At 39.8% G+C, this 25,133-nt stretch overlaps 1 protein-coding gene across 1 annotated transcript in view; it reads left to right on the forward strand.

Moving 5' to 3' along the window:
• EML6 (EMAP like 6) overlaps window positions 1–25,133 on the forward strand; it is a 277,088-nt gene that overhangs the window by 193,522 nt on the left and 58,433 nt on the right. Inside the window, exons 17-23 of the mRNA XM_042932287.1 lie at window positions 5,862–5,962; window positions 7,264–7,466; window positions 9,877–9,988; window positions 10,252–10,379; window positions 15,001–15,142; window positions 18,108–18,260; window positions 18,618–18,749. Of these exons, the coding sequence (XP_042788221.1) occupies window positions 5,862–5,962; window positions 7,264–7,466; window positions 9,877–9,988; window positions 10,252–10,379; window positions 15,001–15,142; window positions 18,108–18,260; window positions 18,618–18,749 (971 nt within the window). The remainder of the gene's footprint in view (window positions 1–5,861; window positions 5,963–7,263; window positions 7,467–9,876; window positions 9,989–10,251; window positions 10,380–15,000; window positions 15,143–18,107; window positions 18,261–18,617; window positions 18,750–25,133) is intronic.

The raw sequence follows: 25,133 nt of genomic DNA on the forward strand, positions 1-25,133 counted from the left end.
GTTTTAGGTGTACAACATAATGATTTGACATTTATATACATTATGAAATGCTTACCATGATAAGGGTAGTTATCTGTCACCATACAAAATTTTTAAAATGTTACTTTGTTTCTTGCTGTACTTTGCATCGGTGACTTAGTTATTTTGTAACTTTAAGATTGTACTTCTTAGTCCCTTTCAGCTATTTTGCTCATTCCCCGCCAGTTTGTTTTCTGTATTTATGAATCTTTCTATTTTGTTTGATTTGTTCATTTGCTTTGGTTTTTAGGTTCCACATGTGAGTGAAATCATATGGCATTTATCACTGTCTGACTTTTTTCACTTAGCGCAATACCCTTTATGTCCATCTATGTTGCCACAATGACAAGATTTCATTCTTTTTAATAGCTGAGTAGTATTCCAGTGTGTGTGTGTGTGTGTGTGTGTGTGTGTGTGTGTGTGTACACACCACATCTTCTTAATCCATTCATGTATGGATGAACACTTGGGTTGCCTCCATAGCTTGTTTATTCTAAATAAAGCTGCAGTAAACATAGGGGCACATATATCTTTCAGAATTAGTGTTTTCATTTTCTTTGGGTAAATACCCAGTAGTGAAATTACTGCATCCTATAATATTTCTGTTTTTAATTTATTGAGGAACCTCCATACTATTTTGTGAACAGTGGCTGCACCAATTTACATTCCTACCAGTGGTGCATAGGTTTCCCTTTTCTCCGTATCCTCACCAGCACTTGTTATTTCTTGTCTTTTTGATAGTAGTCATTCTGATGCGTGTGGGGTAATACCTCATTGTGGTTTTGATTTGCATTTTTCTGATAATGAGTGATATAGAACATCTTTTCATGTGTCTGTTGGCCACCTGTATGTCTTCTTTTGAAAAATATCTATTCAGGTCTTCTGCCCATTTTTTTTTTAAACTTATTTATTTTGAGAGACACAAAAAGTATGAGAGCGGGGAATGAGCAGAGAGAGGGGAAAAGAGAATCCCGAGCAGGTTCCATGAGGTCAGCACTCAGAGCCCAATGCGAAGCTTGAACTCAACAAAACTGCAAGATTATGACCTGAGCCGAAACCAAGAGTTAGATGCTCAACCACCTGAGCCACCCATTCACGCCTGTCCATTTTTTAATGGGATTTTTCTATGGTGTTGAGTTGTATAAGTTCTTTATTCTGGATATTAACCTCTTATTGGATATGTCATTCACAAATGTCTTCTCCCATTCACTAGGTTGCCTGTTTGTTTTGTTGACAGTTTCCTTTGCTGTGCAAAAGCTTTTTATTTTGGTGTCTTGATAATTTATTTTTGCTTTTGTTTCCCTTGCCTGAGGACACCTATCTAGACATACGTTATTGAGGTCAGTGTCCAAGACATTACTGCCCATGTTTTATTTTTGGACTTTGATGGTTTCAGGTCTCACATTTCGGTCTTTAATCTATTTGTGTTTACTTTTGTATAAGATACAAGAAATTCCTTTTCGTGTACCTTTCCAATTTCCCCAGCACCTTTCATTGAAAGGCTGTCTTTTATCCATTATAAATTCTTGCCTCCTTTTTCATAAATTAATTGACCTTATAGGCGTGGATTTGTTTCTAGGCTCCTTATACTGTTCCATTGATTCATGTGTTTGTTTTTGTGCCAGTACCATACTGTTTCGATCACTATAACTTTGTAGTGTATCTTAAAATCTGGGATTTTGATAACCTCCTGCGTTGTTCTTTCCCAATATTTCTTTGGCTATTCAAGGTCTTTGTGGTTCCATACAAACTTTAGGATTATTTGTTGTAGTTCTTTGAAAAGTGCTATTGTTATTTTGATAGGGATTGCACTGAATCTTTAAAGTGCTTTGGGTATTATGGGCATTTTAACAATATTAATTCTTCCAATCCATGAGCATCATGTGTTTTTCCTTTAGTTTGTGTTGTCTTCAGTTTCTTTCATCAATATCTTAAAATTTTCAGAGTGTAGTTCTTCAACCTCTGTGGTTAAATTTATTTGTAGATATTTTATGCTTTTTGGTGCAATTATAAATGGGATCTTTTTAAATTTCTCTTGCTGCTGTTTTGTTATTGGTGTATAGAAATGCAACCGATTTCTGTGTATTAATTTTGTATTCTGCAACTTTATTAAGCTCATTTATTAGTTCCAATAGTAAGACCATATATGAAACACCCACAGCTAACATCATACTGAATGGTGAAAAACTGAAAGCTTTTCCTCTAAGATCAGGAACAAGACAAGGATGTACACTCTTACCACTTTTATTCAACATAGTACTGGAAATATTAACTGCAGAAATCAGGCAAGAAAAAGAAATAAAAGGCATCCAAATTGGTAAGGCAAAAGTAAAACTGTCACTATTTGCATATGTCATGATTGTATATAGAGAAAACCCTAAAAGACTCCACCAAAGGTTCCTCCATGTCTTCTCTTTGCCAATTAAAGCTGCTGTAAACATCCATACAGGTTTTTGTGTGGATATAAGTTTTCAAGTCCTTTAAGTAAATACTGAGGAACACAATTGCAGGGTATCGTGGTAAGAATATATTTAGTTTTGAGGGGTTTTTGTGTGTGTGTGTGCGTGTGTGCACACGTGCGAGGTCGGGGGGGGGGGTTTCATTGCTTTTTTTAATTTAAATTTTAGTTAGCTAACGTATGGTGCAATATTGGTTTCCAGAGTGGAATTCAATGATTCATCACTTACCTTCAACACCTAGTGCTCATCCCGTCAAGTGCCCTCCTTAGTACCCATCACTCATCTAATCCATCTCTCACCCACCACTCTCCATCAACCCTCAGTTTGTTCTCTATTATTAAGAATTGGTTGTGGTTTGTTTCCCTCTGTCTTCTCCCCCGCCCTTCCCATATGCTCATCTGTTTTGCTTCCTAAATTCCACATATGAATGAAATCATATGGTATTTGTCTTTCTCTGATTGACTTATTTGGCTTAGCATAATACATTCTAGCTCCATCCACTCATTTCAAATGGCAAGATTTCATTTTTTGGTGGCTGAGTAATATTCCATTGTATATATGTACCATATCTTGTTTATCCATTTAACAGTCAATGGACATTTGAGCTTTCTTCATAGTTTGGCTATTGTTGATAATGCTGCTATAAAAATTGGGGTGCATGTACCCCCTTTGAATCTGTATTTTTGTATCTTTTGGGTAAATACCTGGTAGTGCAATTGCTGGATTGTAGGGTGGTTCTATTTTTAACTTTCTGAGGAGCCTCCATACTGTTCCCCAGAGTGATGGTACTAGTTTCCACTTCTACCAACAGTGCAAGAGGTTCCCCTTTGTCTGCATTCTTGCCAACACCTGTTGTTTCTTGTAGTGCTAATTTTAGCCATTCTGACACATGCGAGGTGGTATCTCATCATGGTTTTGATTTGTATTTCCCCGATTATGAACGATGTGGAGCATCTTTTCTTGCATTTGTTAGCCATCTAGATGTCTTCTTTGGAAAAGTGTCTATCCATGTCTTCTGCCCGCTTCTTTACTAGGTTGGTTGTTTTTTGGGTGTTGAGTTTGATAAGTTCTTTATAGATTTTGGATACTAACCCTTTATCAGATATGTGGTTGTAAATATCGTCTCTCATTTCATAGGCTGCCTTTTAGTTTTGTTGAGAATATGTTTAGTTTTGTAAGAAACAGCCTGTCTTCCAAGGTACCTGTACCATTCTGCATTACCATCAGCAATGTACGAGAGCTCCTATTGCCCCACATCCTCCAGCATTTGGTGACATACACCAATTACTTTAAAAGTTCATCTTTTCCCCCTTGATTTGAGATCCTATCTTTGTTATATACTACATTTTCATATTCATTTGGGTCTCTTTATACATGTTCTATTTTGCCACTAGTTTATCAATTTGTGCACCAATACCCCACTGTTTTAATTATGGAGGCTTTATAAATTATATTAATATCTAGGAGAGCTACTCTTCCCACTTTTCCTTTTTAGAGTTTTCCTGATGATTGCTGCTGGTTTATTCTTCCATGAGAACTTTAAAATCAAGGAGTCTAACCCCAGATTAAAAAGCAAATAAACACCAAAAGCTCTTTTTTTATTGCAATCAAGTTGAAAAAAATTTTTTAAGTTAGGGAGTATTGACACTTTTATGATTGAATTTTCCAACCAAGAACATGGAATGTATTACCATTTTTTAAATCTTTTTTTCCATCTTACAGATGTGGAGTTTTGTTTCACTCACTTATGTTTGATACAAATTTCTTGTAAATTTATGCCTTGATTTTTTTTGCTGTTTATAGAGTCACTTGTTATACTTTTTGGTTGTTGTTGTTTTTTTTTTTTTTATATATTAAGGTTATTGATTGTTTAATTTTATACACTGCAGCTTGACTAAATTATCTTGTTTGTCATTGTTTTTACATTACTTCTTTTGAATTTCCTAGGTAAATAATCATATCATCTGCAAATAGAAATAGTATTACCTCTTCCATTCCAGCTCTTAAGCCTTTAATTTTAAAATCTTACCTAATTGCATTTGTTAATATGTTCAATACAAGGTTAAATGGCAGTGGTAATAATCTTGTTCCTGATTTTATTGGGAATGACATTAAGTAAGAATCTGACTTTGAGTTCACACACACAAAAACACATCTTGAATAAGCTACTGTTTCAGCACTTTATGCTTCTAAAGGATAATGGCACATAACATATGGAGAGTCAGCCTGTGTATAGTTATTCTTGAATGAATCTGGGTTTTTCAATGAGAGCCAAGGACTTGAGGGAAATATAAATGTCTAAGAGATAAGTCTCCATTAATTCCTACTTTACTGAGTGTGAATTGACTGTTTTTTAATCACACATGAGCGTTAGATTTTTGTAAAATAACTTTTCAGTATCTGTGAAATGACATAATTTTTCTTAGGCATGTTAATATGATGAATTGTACTATTCGAGTCCTTCATAATAAACTACCCTTGCATTCAGTCATAAAGTCTGATTGTTTGATGTTCTAGTGAATTTTCTTGGCTAGAATTTTATTCAGGGTATTACTATTTATATTCATTAGAGATATTGGTCAGCTGTGCTCTTTTTGTTAACTGTTTTAATTTACATAATGAAGGTTTTCTCATAATATACCAAAGAAGACCATCAAATAGTCCATTAAATCCATTAAAATCTATGAAGTCCAGTAAATCCTTAAATTCTAACGTGATTATAGTCTATAGCAAAATTTCCCTGGCGCTATGGAACACCAGGTCTAAAGCTCCAGGTCTACAATCAGTCTTCATTTTTATATTTGTCCTTCTGTATCTTTGGTTATCAACTCGTATTTCTGAATGCAGAGCATCCTAAAGTACCTTGAATCAACATACAACATCCTTTCTCTCCCCATGGGTATGAGCCAAGGGCTTCCATTCCTAGTGAATAATTTCTAGCTGAACTTTCATATAACCTAAAGTTATGCTGCCCACAGCAAAGAATATTATATTTGAAGCTTCTCATTAATATGATTCCATATCTTCCCCTTTTTCCTATACAAGACCTCTATATCCTGAGAAGTACAATCTTATGCTGGTGGCATGAATTTTATCTTGTGGAGACATTGTGATCCATTATAAATACTTTGTTAATTTGTTTAAAACATAACTGAATACACTTTGGTAGCAACATTAGAGTAAGAAGAGAGGGCTCAAACGTGCAAAGAAAAGCAAAGCTTGTGATTTTAATATAGACCTCATGTGTATTTTAAACTATTTTCTAATTTACTTGTCCTGTTACATGTGTTTGATGAAAGTTAAACCAAATGTATACTTTTAATAAAACTCTGTATCAGTGCTTCCATGAAAACTGGATTTTTTTTTCTTGTCGGTCTCTTGCAGAGGACATAAGGATAAGATATTTGTGGTAAAGTGTAACCCACACCATGTTGACAAACTGGTTACAGTTGGGATGAAGCACATCAAATTCTGGCAGCAAGCAGGTACTGTTCTTTGGGCTTATCGTTTATGTGGTTGAAGAGCTTTAAAAAAAAAAAACAAAAAACAAAAAACAAACCAAAATCCAACTGAAAAAAAGGCCAACACCACTACCGAGCAATTTAAAATTAAAATGTGTCAGGAAGACATGCTATCCCATATTCACTCGGCTACTTGATGTCTAAGTTTTAAAACACTTTATATGATGCTAAGCATGTTTATCAATAACTAGAAAGCTTTGGGAAATGTTCCACTGTGAAAATAATTATTTTCATAGTCATCTGTTCTGAAAGCAGTCATTGTGTTAGACTACTGAGCAGGAAATAAAATAATCACTTTGATTGGGTGGATAAATTTTTCACTACTTTGAAGGTTCTTTTATTTATCACTGAATTTAACACATGAATTAATCCCTGACACTATACACAGTAGGTGATCCGAATAAATTTTTATGCATCATAATGTTGATAAGGATGAGTAAGTAAGCATGTCAGAACAGGCACATTTTATTTTTCTCACTAATAAACCAGACCTGTTATTGGGATTGTGAATTCTTAGTATTGGCTTTGATACCAGGCTTAATCTTACACTGAACAAAACATAAGCAACTGTTCCAGTGCTTTCTACTTTTAAAGAAGAGACAATGGCATCCAACATGTCTGGAGAACCAGCCTGTGCATAGTTTTCTGGAATGGGTATGGGCTTCTCAATGCTAGTTGGGAAGTGCAGGGAAATGTGAACATTGCAAGGACAAATCTGAAGTATGTACCTTTTCCTACACAGTGATTCATTTTCTTACCCTAAAGGTCTTATGATAATAATTGAGGTAAGACATACATAACATGTTTACATTTTACATTCCTGCCAGTGCTGTTTTCATTCTCCTTGGTCAGCATGCATGTAGACTTTCCTAGTTACCCCTGGCACTTAGTCACTCCTTCCTCTGTCTGGCACAGAACTGGCACTGAACCTTGGTTAGCCACATATCTTGTTGGACCGAGATGACGTCCTCTCTCCAACCAGAACCTAAATCCATCGAATGAAGAAACTTCTTCTTCTCATCTTTATACCCCATCATCAACCACTGTATCTGCTGCAAAGGAGGGATTCAGTAAACATTGAATTAATGAATGTGTAAATGAGAAACCCTCTTAAAATATTTTTATGATTTTTCTGCCATATTTATACATCTGTACATATATATGTAATGTAGATACCCTGGGTTTTCATTGAAGACAGTCATTCCAAATGCTCATAGAAGGTGTCAGCTTTTCAAAAAATAATACATATTCTTGGTCCACTTCAGGTGGGGGCTTCACTTCTAAAAGAGGAATTTTTGGAAGTGTTGGAAAATTGGAAACAATGATGTGTGTTTCTTATGGGCGAATGGAAGATCTAGTGTTCTCAGGAGCAGCTACTGGAGATATTTTTATTTGGAAAGATATCCTCCTACTGAAGACAGTGAAAGCTCATGATGGGCCTGTGTTTGCTATGTATGCATTGGATAAGGTATGACATATTTTCATCATTAGCTTTCAAAAATTATAAATTAGTCTTTGGAAGGCCCACGTCAACAGGATGCTTGTTTCTAAAACCAGTCCTATCTGAATTGGGAAGTAGTTGTCATGAATGGAAATGAGTACAAATATTTTTAAAATTTCACTCATTTATAATTATTTCTTTACATGCAGTTTCTCTCCACTTTATTCACACTCCTTCTTCGTGGCTCTCACCTCTCAAAATCCCTTAAGAAGTGTTGGGATAATGTACACACCCAGTAGCAGATGAGTCCTGAGGAATATTTCAGCACTCTCTTCCCCCTTTGTACACAATAAGGAAAGACCTCAAAGTACCAACCGGTTCAATTATTATCCTGCTCAGCAATCTGACCAAAAGTCAAGTTGATAACCAGTTTGTTCCTGTGTGGACAGGTTCAGCTTTCACAAGAGTGTTGGAGTGAAAGCTTTTCACTGGCTGTATAAGGGTTTTCCAGAGAAACAGAACCAGTGGGATTACAGATTACACATACACAGAAACCAGATGTACTGTAAGGAGCTGGTCCGTGCAGTTATGGAGACTAAGAAGTCCCACTCTGCCCTCGGCAAGCTGTAGACCCTGGAAAGCTGGTGGTATGATTCACAGCAAGTCCAAAGGCCAGACAACGAGGGATGCCAGTAGTGTAAATCTGTCTGAGGGTGGGAAAAGATGAGATGATTCAGCTCAATCAGTGAGACAGGAAAAACAGGGATGAATTCTTCCTCCTCTGCCTTTTTTATTTGGGCTCTCAAAGAATTATCCAATTCTCACCCACATTGCTCACCCACCTTGGGGAAGGCCATTTGCTTTATTGAGTCCACCAATTCATCGCTTCTCGGCCTTTTGGCTAAGGTCAAGTGTGTTGAGTCCACCAATTCAAAGACTGCTCTCATCTGGAAATACCCTCACAGATAAATAGAGAAATAATATTTGATCAGAGCACCCTCTGAACAATCAAGATGACACAAAATTAATCATCACATCTGCTATATCTCCACTTAAGTTCACCTTTGTCCTGATCTGTCCAGCTACCTTCCTGCCTTGCAGCGATTTTATTTGTTTTTAAGAAAGATCACACTGTCAGTACTGCTAAAATACTTTGTTCAACCCATTTGCCAGAAAAACCTGTTTTTTAATCACCGCCAGCTTGCTGGTGGTACCAATTTATCTGTATTCTCTGACCTCCAAACAGTGGAGGCCAACAAACCTAACTAAGCCAATCCTCATTTTGCATTTACCTGTTCCCAGGAGGGAATTTCTGATCCAGGTACAGAAGTAGGTCCTCATTAGATGTGCAGTTATAATGGTTGTTTTAGTGGTTAAGCTGTTGCATATTGGCAAATTTGTTTTGGGTGAAAGTGCACATTGGATAAGATTAAGGTAGAATGCAAAATTTGAGCAGGTCTAGAAGTTCATGTGCAATAACTTGTTTAAACTCTTTTATTGCTTGGTAAGTTAACCTGAAACATCCTGGAAAAGATGAGGATGACACAGCATAATAAACCGGATTTAAATTTAATTTGGGAATTAAATCTTCCCTACAAACCTGTAATAAGAATACAGAATTTAAGGTAAAAAACTTTAAAATATTATTTCCACGTGAACTTCGCTGAAGTAAAGTAAACTAAGTCTCCGAGAAAACAATGAATTACTGAATATTTTTCATCCAAAAAAAGGATTTTCCTAAGAGCAGTTTGGTATACGTATTTGCCGGAAAGGAAAACTAGTAAAGCCAAGAAATCATAAGCCTAGAACGAGAATAAAAACCACTGTTCAGTAAAACAAACAAACAAACACTGTTCAGTAAAACAATATGTTAGGCATTTTACTTTCCAGGTTTTATAAAAATTAACCTGGAAATTGATGTTCACCGAACAAAATAGGATAGTTTTGTTACATGAGCTGCCTAAGTTACTCTTAGTAAATAATGGTGTTCTCTCCTGGAAGTAAGTGTTTAATTTTAAAGTATTTAATAATCATTTTTAATTGTAACATTAATTCCAGTTCATTCACTAGGAAGAGATGAGGTGCCAGAAACTCTGCCAGGCTTTCAGGCTGGTCCTATTCCCCAGGTACCCACACTGAAGGAGGGGGCTAGGCACAGAAACGGCCATCCATGACCCGGGGTGCCAAGTGCCAACCAAAGGTCTGAGGAAAATGTAAAGAACACACAGTGAGAACATGCTATCCGCTGCAGAAGTAGGGGAGCGTGCTTCCAGCCAATATTATATTAATATTCTATGTTACCAGGTTTTTCAGTCTCCTATACTTAGGAAGAAAACACAGACAAAGCTGCTTTTCCCAAGGGGGACCCCTTTTGAGGCCGGGTGGGTAACTTGTCATTTTGATGTATATTTAATTCTTCCCACGTGTGTCTTTGCAGGGTTTTGTAACGGGTGGAAAGGACGGAATTGTGGAGCTCTGGGATGACATGTTTGAAAGATGCTTGAAGACTTACGCCATTAAAAGAGCAGCATTGTCAACCAGCTCAAAAGGTGCCACTCCCAAATACGTAATAGGAATCTTTCTTTTCATAGGAATGGAAAAGATGGTGCCAACGTTCTTAGACGACCATTACCAAATCACTTCTCCTTCTTCTGCATTTAGAGCTCTTAGCCCCTGGTAGAGATATCGAGGGGGATTGCCTAGTATCTGCTTTTGAACTACAAAGACAGAATGTTTATAATAATCAGGCTTCTTGTTGTTGTTCTACTAAATATAATATTTGCAATATTAAGTACTGTATTTCCCCCCTCAGGCTTGCTTTTGGAAGATAACCCTTCAATTCGTGCCATTACTTTGGGACATGGGCATATCCTGGTGGGAACAAAAAATGGGGAGATCCTGGAAATTGACAAAAGTGGCCCAATGACACTGCTCGTTCAGGTACAGTTTACAGATTCTAAAGCACAGTTCCCATCAGAGCTGGGACTAGGGTGACGCAAGGAGGCCACTTAGGGTTCAGTGTGTAAGTAGGTACTCAGTCTCAGGGTTATGCAACTGCTGTGTTAATTACCTATTGCTGTATAATGAATTGCCACAAATTTAGCAACTTAAAACAATACATGTTTATTTGAAGGTTTTTGTGGGTCAGGAGTCCAAGTGTGGCTTAACTGGGTCCTCTGCTTAAAGTTTCACAAGGTTACAGTAAACGGCTGCAGTGTCTCATCAGAGGTCCACCTGAGGAAGGATCTGCCTCCAGGATCACTCATGTTGTTGGCAAAATTCACTTCCTTGTTGTAGGACTCAGGGCTCCATTTCTTAAAAAAAAAAAAATTAATGTTTATTTATTTTTGAGATAGAGTGCGAGTGGAGGAGGGCAGAGAGAGACAGAATCCAAAGCAGGCTCCAGGCTCTGAGCTGTTAGCACAGAGCCCAAAGCAGGGCTCAAACTCATGAACCATGAGATCATGACATGAGCCGGGGTCAGACGCTTAACCAACTGAGCCAGCCAGCGGCCCCAAGAGTACTCCATTTCTTGTTGGCTGTTGGCCAGAGGCCACCTTCAGCTCCTAGAGTCTGCGCACAGTTCCTTGCCACATGGGATTCCCCAACATGGCTGCTTGCTTCCTTGAGGCCACCAAAAGAAAGAGAAAAAAAAAAAAGGCAATATGGTCTTATATGACATAATCATATCATCAAATACATGTAATCTTGAACATCCATATCCTTTGCCATATTTTATTGGCTGGCAAATAGCCACAGGTCATGCTACAGTCAAAAGGAGGGCTTACGCAGGAGTGAAAACCAGGAGAATCATGAGGGTCACCTCGTGAATGTGTCCATTGCATTCTTTTCTCTGGTCACTGATTATTACTATCCCTACCACATGTAGAGTACATTCCTCTCCCCTAGAGTCCCCAAGAGTGTTATCCCATTACAGTATCTCTTCAAAGTCCGTAACCTCATTGTCTAAATCAAGTCCAGCTATGGACGAGGCTTTTTAGGTATATTTCTTCTCAATCTCTCAATCTAGAAAACTGTCAGAAAAAATTATTTTCTCGACCCACGCCAAATCTGCAAGTGTCTCCTTAGATTTTATGCCTCAGTCTAGTCTCAGTCTTGAGGCATATAAATGTATGACCTACTTCTTACCCTCCCTCTCCCCTCAAGAATTATATTCAGGTAAAATCACATTAAAATAAACATCAACAGAGTCTTCAAAGATCAGTGAAGTGGCAAAATCTCACTTGAGGGGGTGGGAGTGTGTGGAGATGACAGATAGTCCTGCCCAATTTGGTGATGGATGGACCTTATTTATGGGTGGAAGAGGCTTGTGGAAGAGGGTGGGGGTACATTCAGAAGGTGGAGTGAAAAAAAATATGCACTGATTATATAAGTTTCAGGACTTCTGTGGGTCCAGTGGAGGAGCTCCATCTCTGTCTCCTGCAAGCTTGCTATGTTAGAGATGAACCCCCAAATCCCACTGAGAGCGGCCCTCTGATTTGCTGCACCTTGGGGACAGGTGTGCACACATACCATGGTTTAGAACATTGTGAGGTTTTAAAAATGCATGTACCCAAGCCCCACTCAGTACATCCCGAATAAGAATGTGTTTAAAAAAGAATTCCGTGTTAAAAACAAACCTCCAAAGCTCTGTCGCTGATTGTGCCTCGCAGACAGGATTGAGAATGTGCTGGAGGTACATCCAGGAGGTGTCACTTCTCTGTTCTCCAGCTGATCTTGATTTTGTTTCCTTCCCAATGAATCTCTTTTTCTTTCTGGCCATGACTTCTTACTGAATTTTATTGAAAAGTGACTATTTCTTTCTAATGCCCGAGTGTTTGAACTTTAATTTGTTTGCACGCATACTATATTGCTAAATATTTGTTCACATCCTTACTATATTATGACTTAAACAATACTGTAAGATTTAAATTCTGTTTTCTAATTTAAAAAATATTACAGTTGAGCTTAATTTCATTTAAATATCTTTTAAACTTGAAAATAAAAGCTTTTAGCCTTTCATTCTCTATAATTCTGTTCTTTCCCCTATTTGTTTCTGTTGCTCTAATAATAAAAGCAGCCACGAGTACCACTTATTGAGTGCCTACTATGTGTCAGGCAATACTGTTGCACAGAATTTATTTCTCCACAACAGATTTGCTCAGTTGAAATTGTTTAAAAGATGAGGGACCCACTGCCCAGTAAATTGTCCACATCCATGTGCTAAGAACTATAGAGCTGGATTTCAAACCAAGGTTTGTCAGATACCAGAGCCTTTCCTTTTGCACTACACCGGGCTGTTCTCCAAATGTCTCAGCATGGAGACTGCCAGAGAGCCATGCAGAAGGCGTGGCCTCCTGATCCATGGGCAGGCAGTAATGCTGGTGGAACCTTCAGAAAAATGTTGGTTACCACCATCTTGTCTCCTTACGCTTGTACCATTCTTTTCCTTTTCTGTCAGCATCTCTCTTTCCTCTTCTTGTCTGTCACTCCTTTGCCATTTCCTCCTAAGCAGAACTAAGTAGTTCAATTCAATCAGTGTTTGTTGGGCTCGTGCTGAGATCAGCCTTGTGCTACATACTGTACACAGTGGAATCGGGCTTCCTATCCTCTTGGGGCTCACAGGCCTGCTCTGAGAGAGGTTGGACACTGAGGGAAAGTTAAGGAACAGGAAGCATGATTAAGACCATCAACTACCCTGCTGTGGGAAGATGTCAGAACCACTTTGCCAGTTTCAATAACATGGCAACTCAATGTCACTTGAAATAGATTCCTTATTTTTTTAAGAGAAGGCAGTCTGGGTTGGGGGAGAGAAGTGATAGGAGATGAGTTCTGAAAATTCCCATTGTGTATTCTTTGGATATAATCAACTCTGAATTATGCACCTATTTACTACCAGCTTTATGGGTGATCAGTAGGAAGGTAAGATTCCAAGCTCATTCCTCTGCCACTTGAGATACTTCCAGCCTATCTTGCTCACTGTCCATTCTTATGTTACACAGAAATTTAGTCCTGTCACGTTAGGGAAATATGATGTCTAAGTAAATATATGAGGCAGTTGTTGAAAAGGATCTCAGAGGTGTGTCCTGTCCTCAAGCCAAATGTAAAAGGAACTTGGTCTGTGAAATGGCTCCAGGCAGATCCATTCTGGAGGAAAACTGGGGTTGACACCTGACCTGTCCTCTGACCATGACCTTTGTGGTAGAAGGCTTCAGATGGGAAGACAACTAGAAAATTAATGAGGTGCTCCAGATGCAATATATTCACTCTTTGGCCCTTGTCAGCTAGTTGAATGTCAGCTCTATTTGGAACTTTGTATCTTCTGCCAAATTACTCTTTTGCTCAAACAATTTCCCTGTTAAACCAGAATCATCCAGTTTGTCTCTGGAAAGCCACCTGTTCCCTGAAGCATTCCAAGTACAAACACCTTTCACTTGCCTGTATGGTCTTCCTTTTTGCTATACTAAGCAAAGCCTTTTTGTAATTAGCCACTAAAAGCAGAAATTCAGTGAACAGTCTGGTCTCTTTTTTTTTTTTTTTTTTAATTTTTTAACGTGTATTTTTTTTTTTTGAGACAGAGAGAGACAGAGCATGAACGGGGGAGGGTCAGAGAGAGGGAGACACAGAATCGGAAACAGGCTCCAGGCTCAGAGCTGTCAGCACAGAGCCCGACGCGGGGCTCGAACTCGCAGACCCCGAGATCATGACCTGAGCTGAAGTCGGCCGCTTAACTGACTGAGCCACCCAGGTGCCCCCAGTCTGGTCTCTTTTATTGTTCTGTGCACTAATCTATTCTCTACACTGCTTTATCAAGTAATAAATTGTAGGAATCAGAGTCATTTTCTTCCTAATTGTTCATTTTTAAAATTGTTTTATCTCAATATTTCTAATCCAGTTAGGTGTGTTTGTGATACAATATAGGTATATGGAATTGGTTCAATGTCAATTAAGCACCTTTCAGTTTTCTGATATACACTGGGTAGGATAATTTCTGAACCAACACTGAACTTGAGTTATTCCCAGGACGCTTGATTTGAACTGAGCTCTCTTTACTTTTGTTTTGCCAAATACTATGCATTCACAGGACTAAAATGGAATTAAATGAACAAGAATATTGCTCTGATAGAGATAGGTGGTACCTATATCTTTTAGAAATGAGTTTATTGAAAAAGGTGTTTTATGTCATGATCAAGCTGTTTTCCAAATATATTTGTATCTATATATACTGGGTTAACTCAATATCAAGCAAGAGGATAAAATGATGGCATTTCCTTATTCATCCAGATGTTTCTAAAAGGAAAGATGTTTGGCATCATATGAACAAAGCTTATGAGCAATGAGTCCACGTTTTGCTTTACAGTGAATGCTTCAGCATCATGTAGGACCAGCTTTAGAGTCAAGTTCAGATGAAAAAAAAATTAGTGCCTTCATCTTGGCTCAAGGAAGCTCAAACTGTGAGCTGTTTAAGATCCTCTTCGGCTAGGTATGCAGCGCAGTGCCACCAAAGGGCTAGCCAGGAAGCATGAGCCGCGTTTGTCTTGCCCTGTTTCCTCTCCCACAGGGGCACATGGAAGGAGAAGTGTGGGGGCTGGCAGCTCACCCTCTCCTGCCCATCTGTGCAACCGTGAGCGACGATAAAACTCTCCGGATATGGGAATTATCCTCCCAGCACCGCATGCTGGCAGTGCGCAAGCTCAAAAAAGGTACATGCAATCACCTTACACATCTGTAAAAGTATTTACAAACAACAGAATGTGGTGTGTTCATTCATTCGCTCAAGTAATATTTCCCGAGTGTGCCTGTCACATGCCCCCAGATCTGCAAGGGAATGGGAATTCAATGTTCTTCGCTACAGACGTAAATTCCAGAAGGCTGGCCTCATCTACTATTTCCTTCATTTCCCTTGCATTGCACAGACGTTTGCCACCTGGGGGCAATATGTCCTTCTTCTTCTCATGGAGAGCTATGGGAATCTGTTGAAACACATCAGATTTCCAGAATGCTGTTTATCTTTATGTCTAACAGCCTCTAACAACTGATTTTGTTACTGAAAAACAAGTCAGTTTTATTAAAAAAAAAATAGTTAATATCAAAAAAATGAGTAAACCTGTATTTAACCCCTATGTGCACCAGAACAGAGAGGTATACCAGGAAGTACAAGTTAGTGAGTAGCTGCTATGTGTCAGGTACTGGGGATCCCACAGTGAGTGGTCCCATCTCTAGTGTCAGAGGTGGACAAGAGTTGAACAGAGCCCAGCAACAGACGGTCCATTCAAATACAGCAATCGGAGGAGAGTCTCAAAAGGAGACCATTTGTTAGAGGAGTGGGCAGAGTGGCGAGAAGTGACCAGGGATAGTGCAGCACCAGTAACAGCCTGGTGCCTTTACCAGCCCTGGGCCTGAGGGGCAAGAGGAGAGAGAGAGAACAGTGCCGGAACCTTGAAAGTTAGAGCTGTATGAGATGATGGGGCTGGCAGGAACTAGGACCATCCGTCAGGCTGGGGATGCAGCCAGCATGCAGTGGGCCCACGGGAAGCTGCTGGGGGGGGAGGGGGTACATACCCCAGACTCTCTGTTCTCCCTTCTTTCCTCGTTCCCTCCCACGAGCCTCCTGTCCACGCTCCCCCTTGGCCAAAGGCAATCAAAGCCAGAAGGCAAGGGAGCCTGTCGATGCCATCTACATAGGCCTGCAGAAGACACAGAGTGGGGTGGAGAGTGCTGTGGAGAGACCGGTGAGACTCAGAGGAAGGCATGCTGCCAGGGACAACTTCATCAAGGAGGAAACATGAGAGCTGAGGCTCAGAGAATTTGTAATAGTTCTCAGGAAAGGATGAGATTGGGGTCTGGCCCTAAAATACTTGTACCTGGTAGCTTTAGAAGTGAGAGAGATGTGGAGAATGTACTCTAGGGGGATAAAACGAGAAACGATGTCAAGACGATAGTAACAATGGTGGCTAATATTGTTGAGCCAGTGACTACTAACAATTTGCATTTGGTCTTGCACCGCTAGTAGGTGACGGAACTGAATTCAAACCCAGGCAGCATGGCTTCAGAGAGCACACCTGTGGCTACTGCTTGAGGCTGTTTTTTTCTGCCATACTATAGCCTCTCTTTACAGTGGACTTGTGGACCCTTAGTAAGTGGTGAGGCCGGGATTCAGACCCATGTCTGAGTCCAAAGCCTGTGCTCTTAAACCACTACCTGATTGAATCATTTGACCACTAATTTATACTGGGAAAATGATACACCAAGACCTCCTTGTGAGTGACTTCAATGTCAGACAGTGGGCTTTATTCACTAGGTTAAGTCTTAGTTCAAAAGAACATCTACTAATGTATCTTAGATGGGCTGACCTTTCCACCCAGTTTAGAAAGCTTGTCCCTGTGTAATTATTAATAGCTTTTCCTTTCACTCTCAGAAGTGTCATGGTTTGTTCACTAAAATATATGGCTAACCTAATCTTGATGACTCTCCTCAAGGACAGGTTTGTCTTTTGTCCTCTTGGCCCTAGCACCGTGCATGACTCATAGCAGTACATAAATAACTTATTACTGAGTGAATGAATGAAGATACAATTTAGATAAGTCAGTTTGAAGTTACTGGTATAACATGGCTTTCAGCATACCATGAACTGTGATGGAGGGGATTGTGTGGAAGCTGACTTTGGAATGCCTTAGCACAATGCTGTGTGACTTTTCCATGCCCGGAGCTCTGCTTACCAAAGCCTTGACAGTAAGGTGGGGGGGGGGGGGTGCTATTCTTAAACATATATCCTATTAAATACCGCTCCCCCAACAGAGTCCATACTCATTCAGAAATGTCTCCCTGTGACCCTGCAGAGAGCAGTACAAAACATTGCTCATGGAGCCCTGTCAGCCCATACTGTTTAGTTTTGTAGACACCTCTTGAGAGAGTGTTATCCAGTACAGAAGAGGCAAGATAAAATCTTTCACCTGTAGAATCACACATTATGATGCGTGGATCAGACTTGGAGTGACTACAAGATCCACAAGGTCTCTGAAGCAAGTTTTGGGTGTAGGTCATGATAACCAAAAAACGGTTTCTAGAAATTGAATTCCAGAATTCCCATTTGCAAGTATCATCTCTTTTCTTCGGGACAAAGATACTGGTTTTCTTAATCTTTCGCTCCTTTCATCCGTTGACTCCATGTGTCTTTTGAAAATCCCAGTATTCAAGTAGTAAGAAATGAATGGATAAACCTCAAAGTGAAAATGTTTTGTTTTGTTTTTTAGCATTCTGATCTTTGTCCTTGGGTTTGAAGGGAAGATATGTTTTTTAAATTGTTTTTAATGTTTATTTTTGAGAGACAGAGACAGACCCTGAGTGGGGAGGGGCAGAGAGAGGGATACACAGAATCCGAAGCAGGCTCCTGGCTCTGAGCTGTCAGCACAGAGCCTGACACGGGGCTCGAACCCACGAACAGTGAGATAATGACCTGAGCTGAAGTCAGACGCTCAATGGTCCAACCCACCCAGGCACCCCAGGAAGATATATTTTAAATGACCAAGTTTTAGTTTTCCTCACAAGTAGTGTTAAAGACACAGTAACATGTCTATGCATAATGCACATACGCACATTTCTCCATCTCTTCATTGAATATGTTTGATAGTAGAATCCAACATATTTTCTTTGTGGGTTCTTTTGTAGGTGGAAGATGCTGTGCCTTCTCCCCTGACGGGAAAGCCTTAGCAGTTGGCTTGAATGATGGGAGTTTCCTGGTCGTAAATGCTGACACTGTTGAAGACATGGTCTCCTTCCATCACAGAAAAGAAATGATCTCTGATATTAAATTTTCAAAAGGTGAAGATTAAAGCAGAAGCTTTCTAATATGTGTTTGGGGCAAAAATTTATGAGAGTGGACTCTTTAAATACTTCCTTGACATTTTCCCCATTTGAAATAAGTTCCTGGAAGTAAATTCTCGTCTAAAATGTTTGGGTGTTAAGCATAAGAGACTGTTAAAAACTGAGAACAAACTGAGGGTTGATGGGGGGTGGGAGGGAGGGGAGGGTGGGTGATGGGTATTGAGGAGGGCACCTTTTGGGATGAGCACTGGGTGTTGTATGGAAACCAATTTGACAATAAATTTCATATATTGGAAAATAAATAAATAAATAAAATAAAATGTTTGGGTGTTAACTGCACGTTTTTCTTTACAGATACAGGAAAATACCTTGCCGTGGCATCCCATGATAACTTTGTGGATATTTACAACGTACTGACAAGCAAACGGGTGGGCATCTGTAAAGGTGCTTCTAGTTATATTACCCATATTGACTGGGACTCTAGAGGTAAAGTATGTTGTGGCTTTCACGACAAAATTTTTGTTTCAAAAAAGTCAATATCCATTCATACATGTTTCCAGAGAGAAGAACAGTGGAGCTTTAGAGAAAGACAGAGTGGAGAACCCACAGCAAATATAAGCAACTGTAATTTTACAACGCAGGGGCACCTGCTGTTAACATTTTGCGTAGTTTTTCTGTCTTATTACCACCGCCACTACTCCTACTATTATTATTGTTAATTCAAGCCATTGAGTTTTAAGACCATTGAAGATACACGATGCCTTCTGTTACCCTGGCAAGCCACCACTTCACCTTTGGATTCGGCGTTCCTTGTCCTTGCCTTGTATCTCCTCCTTACTGTTTTCCTTTTTCTACCAATGCTCCACCTCTCCAAGAACTGCCCAAGAAGTCTCTAGCAATTTTCATCTTCTGACAGAGGTAGAACTCTGCACGCAGCTCACCTGAAGTTACCCTGCTCTCCAAAACTCCCAGCCGACCCCCTACCTCCTGCAAGTCATGCCCACAGATGCCATGGGAATTTGCCTGTTTATTTAACAAATCTAGTTTCTACATGTGCAAAGTCTTAAAGCAGGAAATGTGGATGATTCAGAAGTGAGACACAGTTCCTGTAGTAGTCCACAAGAGTTTATAATTTAGTGGGGGAGACATACTTGTGCTTGAAAAAAATAGACGCCCAAATGTTAAGGCATGGGGACAAGAACTGGAGAGTCACAGGGAGGTGTTATGCAGGGCCTCTGAGTGGGCCATGTCAGCATTCAGCACCCAAGATGGAGCATCATTGCCCCAGGGGGGGTCACTTTTAAATCTCATCCCAGGGACTTAGCTGTTGTTAGAGTTTGGAGTAGGCATTTAGGAATGGGCAGGGTCCCAGTTTTGAAAGGAGTTTTAGTTGACTATGGTAGAAAGCACCAAGCCCAGTGGTGTCTCTAAGGAAGGAGCTCACAACAGGGAGTCCATGGAGCCTCACAGAAGCAGTGTCCTTTAAGGTAGGTCTTGAAAGATGACCAGAAGTTCACCAGATGGTGAAGCATTCCAGGCTCAGAAGGAACATGGCGTGTCAAGATGAGGAGGTGGGAGAAACAGGGGAAATTAAGAAATAATAATATTGAGTGACTGAGGGCGAGAAGAGAGATGAATGTGGAGGGAACGACCAGGACAGGATGCAAAAGAACCTTTACCTCCTACTAGGAAGCTGAGCACTGAACTTTATCCTGGAGGTAATTAAGTAATTCTAAAAGATTTAGAGGTGGGGCAGGAGGGGGGTGTTCTCTGCCATCTTTGGAAGGATGAGTAAGCCTGGAGTGGAAAAGCAACTAAAATCAGCCAGGAGAAAAGGTGCTGAGATCTTCCACCAAATAGAGATTATTTCAGAGTTGCCAGAATATTTTATTTCAAGTATTTTTTTTTGAAGTACTGGCCATAGACTGATCCTTCTGCCAAGCAGGTATTCATGTGTAACTGTACTTGATGCATTGGAATTTGGACTTTATTTGAGCCTTACAACTTTCAGGCACTTTATATAGTGCAATAGATGGAAGAAAGCATGCTCTTTACTGCGAGAGGTGCAAGTCCCAACAAGGGCAAAGGGAGATCAGATAAGTCTCTCTCACTTTCATGTCAGAGCCCTGCCAGACACAGCGCTGAGGGCTTAGGCTGGCATTTGTGATCAGAGGTGACACTGGTGGCCTGACAGTCCTCTAGGAACCATTGAGGCCAAACAGATAGAGGGAGACAGCTACTTCTCAGCCACCCTTCTTGGATGTTCTCTGCTTTATTGTTAAAAAAAAAAAAAAAAAAAAAGACAGTGATTTCCCCTGTAAATTCTCCTGCTAATGTCCCAATTTATGTCATGTTGGGAGGAGAATTTAGAACAGTCAGGGGCAGCCTTATGCATCTGTAAAATAGAGTACGGTGTGTTTTGTTGGGAATCCAACACCCACAAAATACATAGCACAATATGTGAAATCCCACCATGACAGTGGTCACTGGAGACTACACTTGGTTCTTATTTACATGTTACATATTATTTATAAGAGAAAATGGGACATAGGAAGAATCAATTTCAATGGGGAAGACTCTTTTACATTTGTTTTAATTTTGGTAAAATACACATAAATTTACCATCCTAACCATTTTTAAATGTACGGTTCAGTGCCATTAACTGCATTCATACTGTTGTGCAACCTTCACCACTGTCCATTTCTATAAACCGAACCTCTATACCCATCAGTCAAGAACTCCCCTTTTCCCCTTCTCCCGGACCCTGCTAACCACCATTCTACTTTATGTCGCTATGAATTTGACTCCTCGAGGTATTTCATGTAAGTGGAATCATATGGTATTTGTCTTTTTGTAACTGATTTATTTCACCTAACATGATGTCCTCAAGATTAATCCATATTATAGCATGTGTCAGAATTTCCTTCCTTTTTAAAATTTTTAAAATTTATTCATTTATTCTGAGAGAGACAGAGACAGTGCAAGTAGGCAAGGGGCAGAGTGAGAGGGAGACAGAGAACCCCAAGCAGTTTCCTGTGCTGCCAGCACAGAGTCTAACGCAGGGCTCGAACTCACAAAAATGCAAGATCATGACCTGAGCGGAAACCAAGAGTCAGACTCTTAACTGACTGAGCCACCCTGGCAACCCCTCCCCTTTTTTAGTATTAAAAAAAAAATTCTTGTTTATTTTCCGTCCTTTTTAAAGCTGAATAATACTCCAAAGTGTGTATATGCCACATTTTGTTTATCTACAGACAGACACGTGTGTTGTTTCCACCTTTTAGCTATTGTGCATAATGCTGCCATGAACGTGAGTGTACTAGACCCTGCTTTTAATTCTTTTGGGGCATCTACCCAGAAGGGGAATTGCTGAATCAAATGGTAATTCTATTTTTAACTTCTTGAGGAGCCACCATACTATTTTGCACAGCTGTTGTATCACTTGACATTCCTACCAACAGGGCACAAGTGTTCCAGTTTCTCTACGTCCTCACCAACACCTGCCATTTTCTGGTTTGGGAGGAGGTCTTTTTTATAATAACCATCCTGATAGGTATGAAATGGTATCTTATTTTGTATTTTATTTGCATTTGGGGATTTTTTTTTAATCTGCAAATGTGTAGGCCCTGTGTTGGATGCTAGGGCTATAAAGAAGAGAAAGTCCTAGGTGGAAAGAACAAGATCTTGGCCAGGATCAGTGGGTTGCAATCATGGAGGTGATAGTCTTTATATATAAAGGCCCCCAATGTAGAGCCATCACTTTGCAGGCAAAGGAGCAAACCTCACTATTTCCACAATTTTGCCCTAAGCCAGCTTCTGTGGTCCAACCAGAGCTCAGGGTGATAGAAAAGGCACTGGGAGTAAGGAGGCCGAGGTCTTTGAAAACCTACCTCATCTCCTGTCCTATGTGGCCCCTTTGGTCAAATGAGAGCATCAGACCAAATGTGTTCTATGGACGGAGAGGAAAATAGAATACTTTTGATTTTCAGGGAGGAGTTATATTACCTGGAGAATCAGAGCAAGTATGCCCATGGACCTTCTCTGGTTTAACTCCAATTTGATTGCCATGAGGCATGTGTCATGTTGGTATTGTGCTCCTGATATCCCAGTTCCCAAAGTGGCTGACCTCAGGAATGTGCCATACTGCCTCAAGACCAGCCTAGTTTTTCACAGCAGGGCCTTGAGGGTCCGGCAAGGGCAGAGAGCAGAATTTAGGAGCAGGATTCTATTTCATGCCTTTGATCTTGTCAAAAATAGTGAACACATTTGCTAGAGCCAGCTGGCTCATCAGGGGTGGGGGGTGGCACAGCCTTTCGTGTCCATGGCAACCATGGGTCCTAAGGAACCAAAAAGCCCATCAGCCTTTTGCAGGAATGTCAGCTGCCCCTGAATGAAAGCTGCTGAGAAGGGGGAAAATGTGGAGAGAGATAAAATTTGGAAGAATATTTCCTAGTTGATATTAGTTCATTTCTAGAAATATCAGGACTATAAGTCCAGTCAACAGTTTGGGCCATAATAGAACTCTCATTCCCATTTTCATTGCAAATGATCTGATATATTTGGTACATTTAGTATGAATTTTGGAATTGTTCTAACTTAAAAATTATATAACAACTAGGATGATGGGTGTGAATCATTTCGTGGATTATATAGCTCTATCCACCTGCAGGGTGTGTGGTTTCCTATACCTGCTTAGTAATGAGGACATCTGGCTCTTCTGATTCTCTTCCACCTTGTGAGTAGACATTTCTAGTGAATAAAAATGTGACACTTCTGAAAGAATAGAGTTATTGTTACTAAGTGGCAATTATACATGGATTATACAGATTTTTTGCTCTTTGCTTCTGTTCTCAGAATATTTCAGTGCCTTTATGACAGAGCAGAGGCAGCAGAAAAAAAGAGTGGTGACCCAAATATTTTCTGTGTGCTTGAAAAAAAAAGTAGTAACTGCAGTAAAGAATATGGTAGGGGGTTGGGGTTGGGGGTGGGAATCATACCCATAATTCCTCTTTCCTAATGTAAGAATAGCTGCAGTTTTAAAAATTTCTTCACATCCTTGGTTGCAAGGAACTCAAACCCACTCAGCTTAAATTTTCTAAATAATAGTAAAGAATGAGGTTATTTGGAAGATATAGGGATAGCTCATAGAATCTAAGAGCAGGAAGCAACATCTCCTGAGGAACTGGCTTTAGGATTGAACCAGAAAAGCAAGCAGGCACTTCGCTCCTCTCTCTTCTCCTGCTGTGAGGCAGCTCATTTCAGAGTCTACTGCTCTCCTGGGTTTTCGGCCCCTGTCTCTGCAGGACAACTTTCCTTAATTCATTTGCACATGGTCTGTTCTGTTGCTCCCCAAAGTCACCCTAAGTTCCAAAGTCCATCTTATCCCAGCTAGGCACTCACCGATTGAGTTTCCCAGATCCTAAGTTTCCAGGAAAGAGAATTTGAGTGCCCACTCCCATCTGCAGCCTGACTGGGTCAGGCTCTGGGAGCGTCTGGGGCAGCGTCTTCTACCAGAGGACAAACGCAACCACAGGGGTCCAGGCAAGGTGGGAAGGAAGTTCTCAGGGGTGGGACATGAGCCAGGTTGGTACCCCACAGGTGTCTGTGGTGCTACACAGCATTCTGATGCCTGTGTCTTGTGTTTAGATCCTCTAATAATCTTGCAGTCTTAAAGTATTTCACTTAACTATTATGATAATTTTGGAGTTTTCTTTAAAATACTAAAAAATACTTTGTAGGTCTATTTAGTTCATTGGAGAAATATTATTCATTTTCTTACAATACTAAATAGCCAAAGCTAATTTAACTACCTACTTTGTTTGTATATGTTCAGCCATAAATTCAGGGAAATGTGCCCATTTCAAAAGAAACTTTTTCAAATTCACTTGCTTCTCACAGTCGAGGCCCCTCATCACCATATTATAACCCAGCAAATTAGAAACAATTAAGGTTTTCAGTTACAAAATTAGAGAGCCTTATTTTTAATTATTCACTGAGAAATAGACCTGTAACTTCTGAAGGTTAGCCAAACTAGATTTCAGACCCAGGTGGCACCCACTTAAACGTTAAAGACCATGACAAGTTATTTTGATATTACTTTTGCAAGAAAGACATTTCAAGACTACTAGATGTACAGAGTTATGGGGGAAAAGAGAGCAGGGGAAGAAATAGTATGATGTAAATGTACACTGAATTTTTTACCAATGAAGTATTGGGACATCTGCTTCAGAATCATCTGGGGTGAAAGCCTTGAGCGGAGGCTCATGAAACAGGGCTGGCCATGTGCTAATAACTGTTGAAACTGAACATTAACTGGGCGGTAGGAGTTTTTTATATTCTTCTTACTTCTATATGTGTTTGAAATGTCCCATGATTTAAAAATGCTGAAAAAAATACTAGAGTGTGTGTCTTTTGAGTCATTTAAATTTCAAGCCATAAAGGATCAATGAGGTATAAAGAGGAGAATCAGGGTGTCTATTCTTCTTCAACATTAATCATAGTGATTACTAGATTTTAATTTTACATCAGACTGAAAGACTGTTTTTGCTCAACGTGTTGTTTTGGGAAAATCTTGGATTTCTTTACAATTTTTCAAGTAAGATAGGGGGAGAGGGCAAGCATTTTTATGTTGTTTTATGTGTCACTATATTCTAGTTTCTAGGCTTTAAAGTACAAATTTAGAATTTAGACCTGGGTAAATGTGAGTGCTTACCACAAGGTTCTCATTTGTGATGCCACAATTCTTGCCAAAGCAGTTTCCTTTTACTACACATTTGTGCAACCAGGAAAATGAGCAAAAAGCCTAGATTTAGTCAAGCTTTTGAAAAACAGATATTCCTTTTATAACAGAGTAAAACCTAGCAGGCTTGA

This window comes from Panthera leo, chromosome A3 (genome assembly GCF_018350215.1).
Source record: "Panthera leo isolate Ple1 chromosome A3, P.leo_Ple1_pat1.1, whole genome shotgun sequence".
Taxonomy (NCBI): Eukaryota; Metazoa; Chordata; class Mammalia; order Carnivora; family Felidae; genus Panthera; species Panthera leo.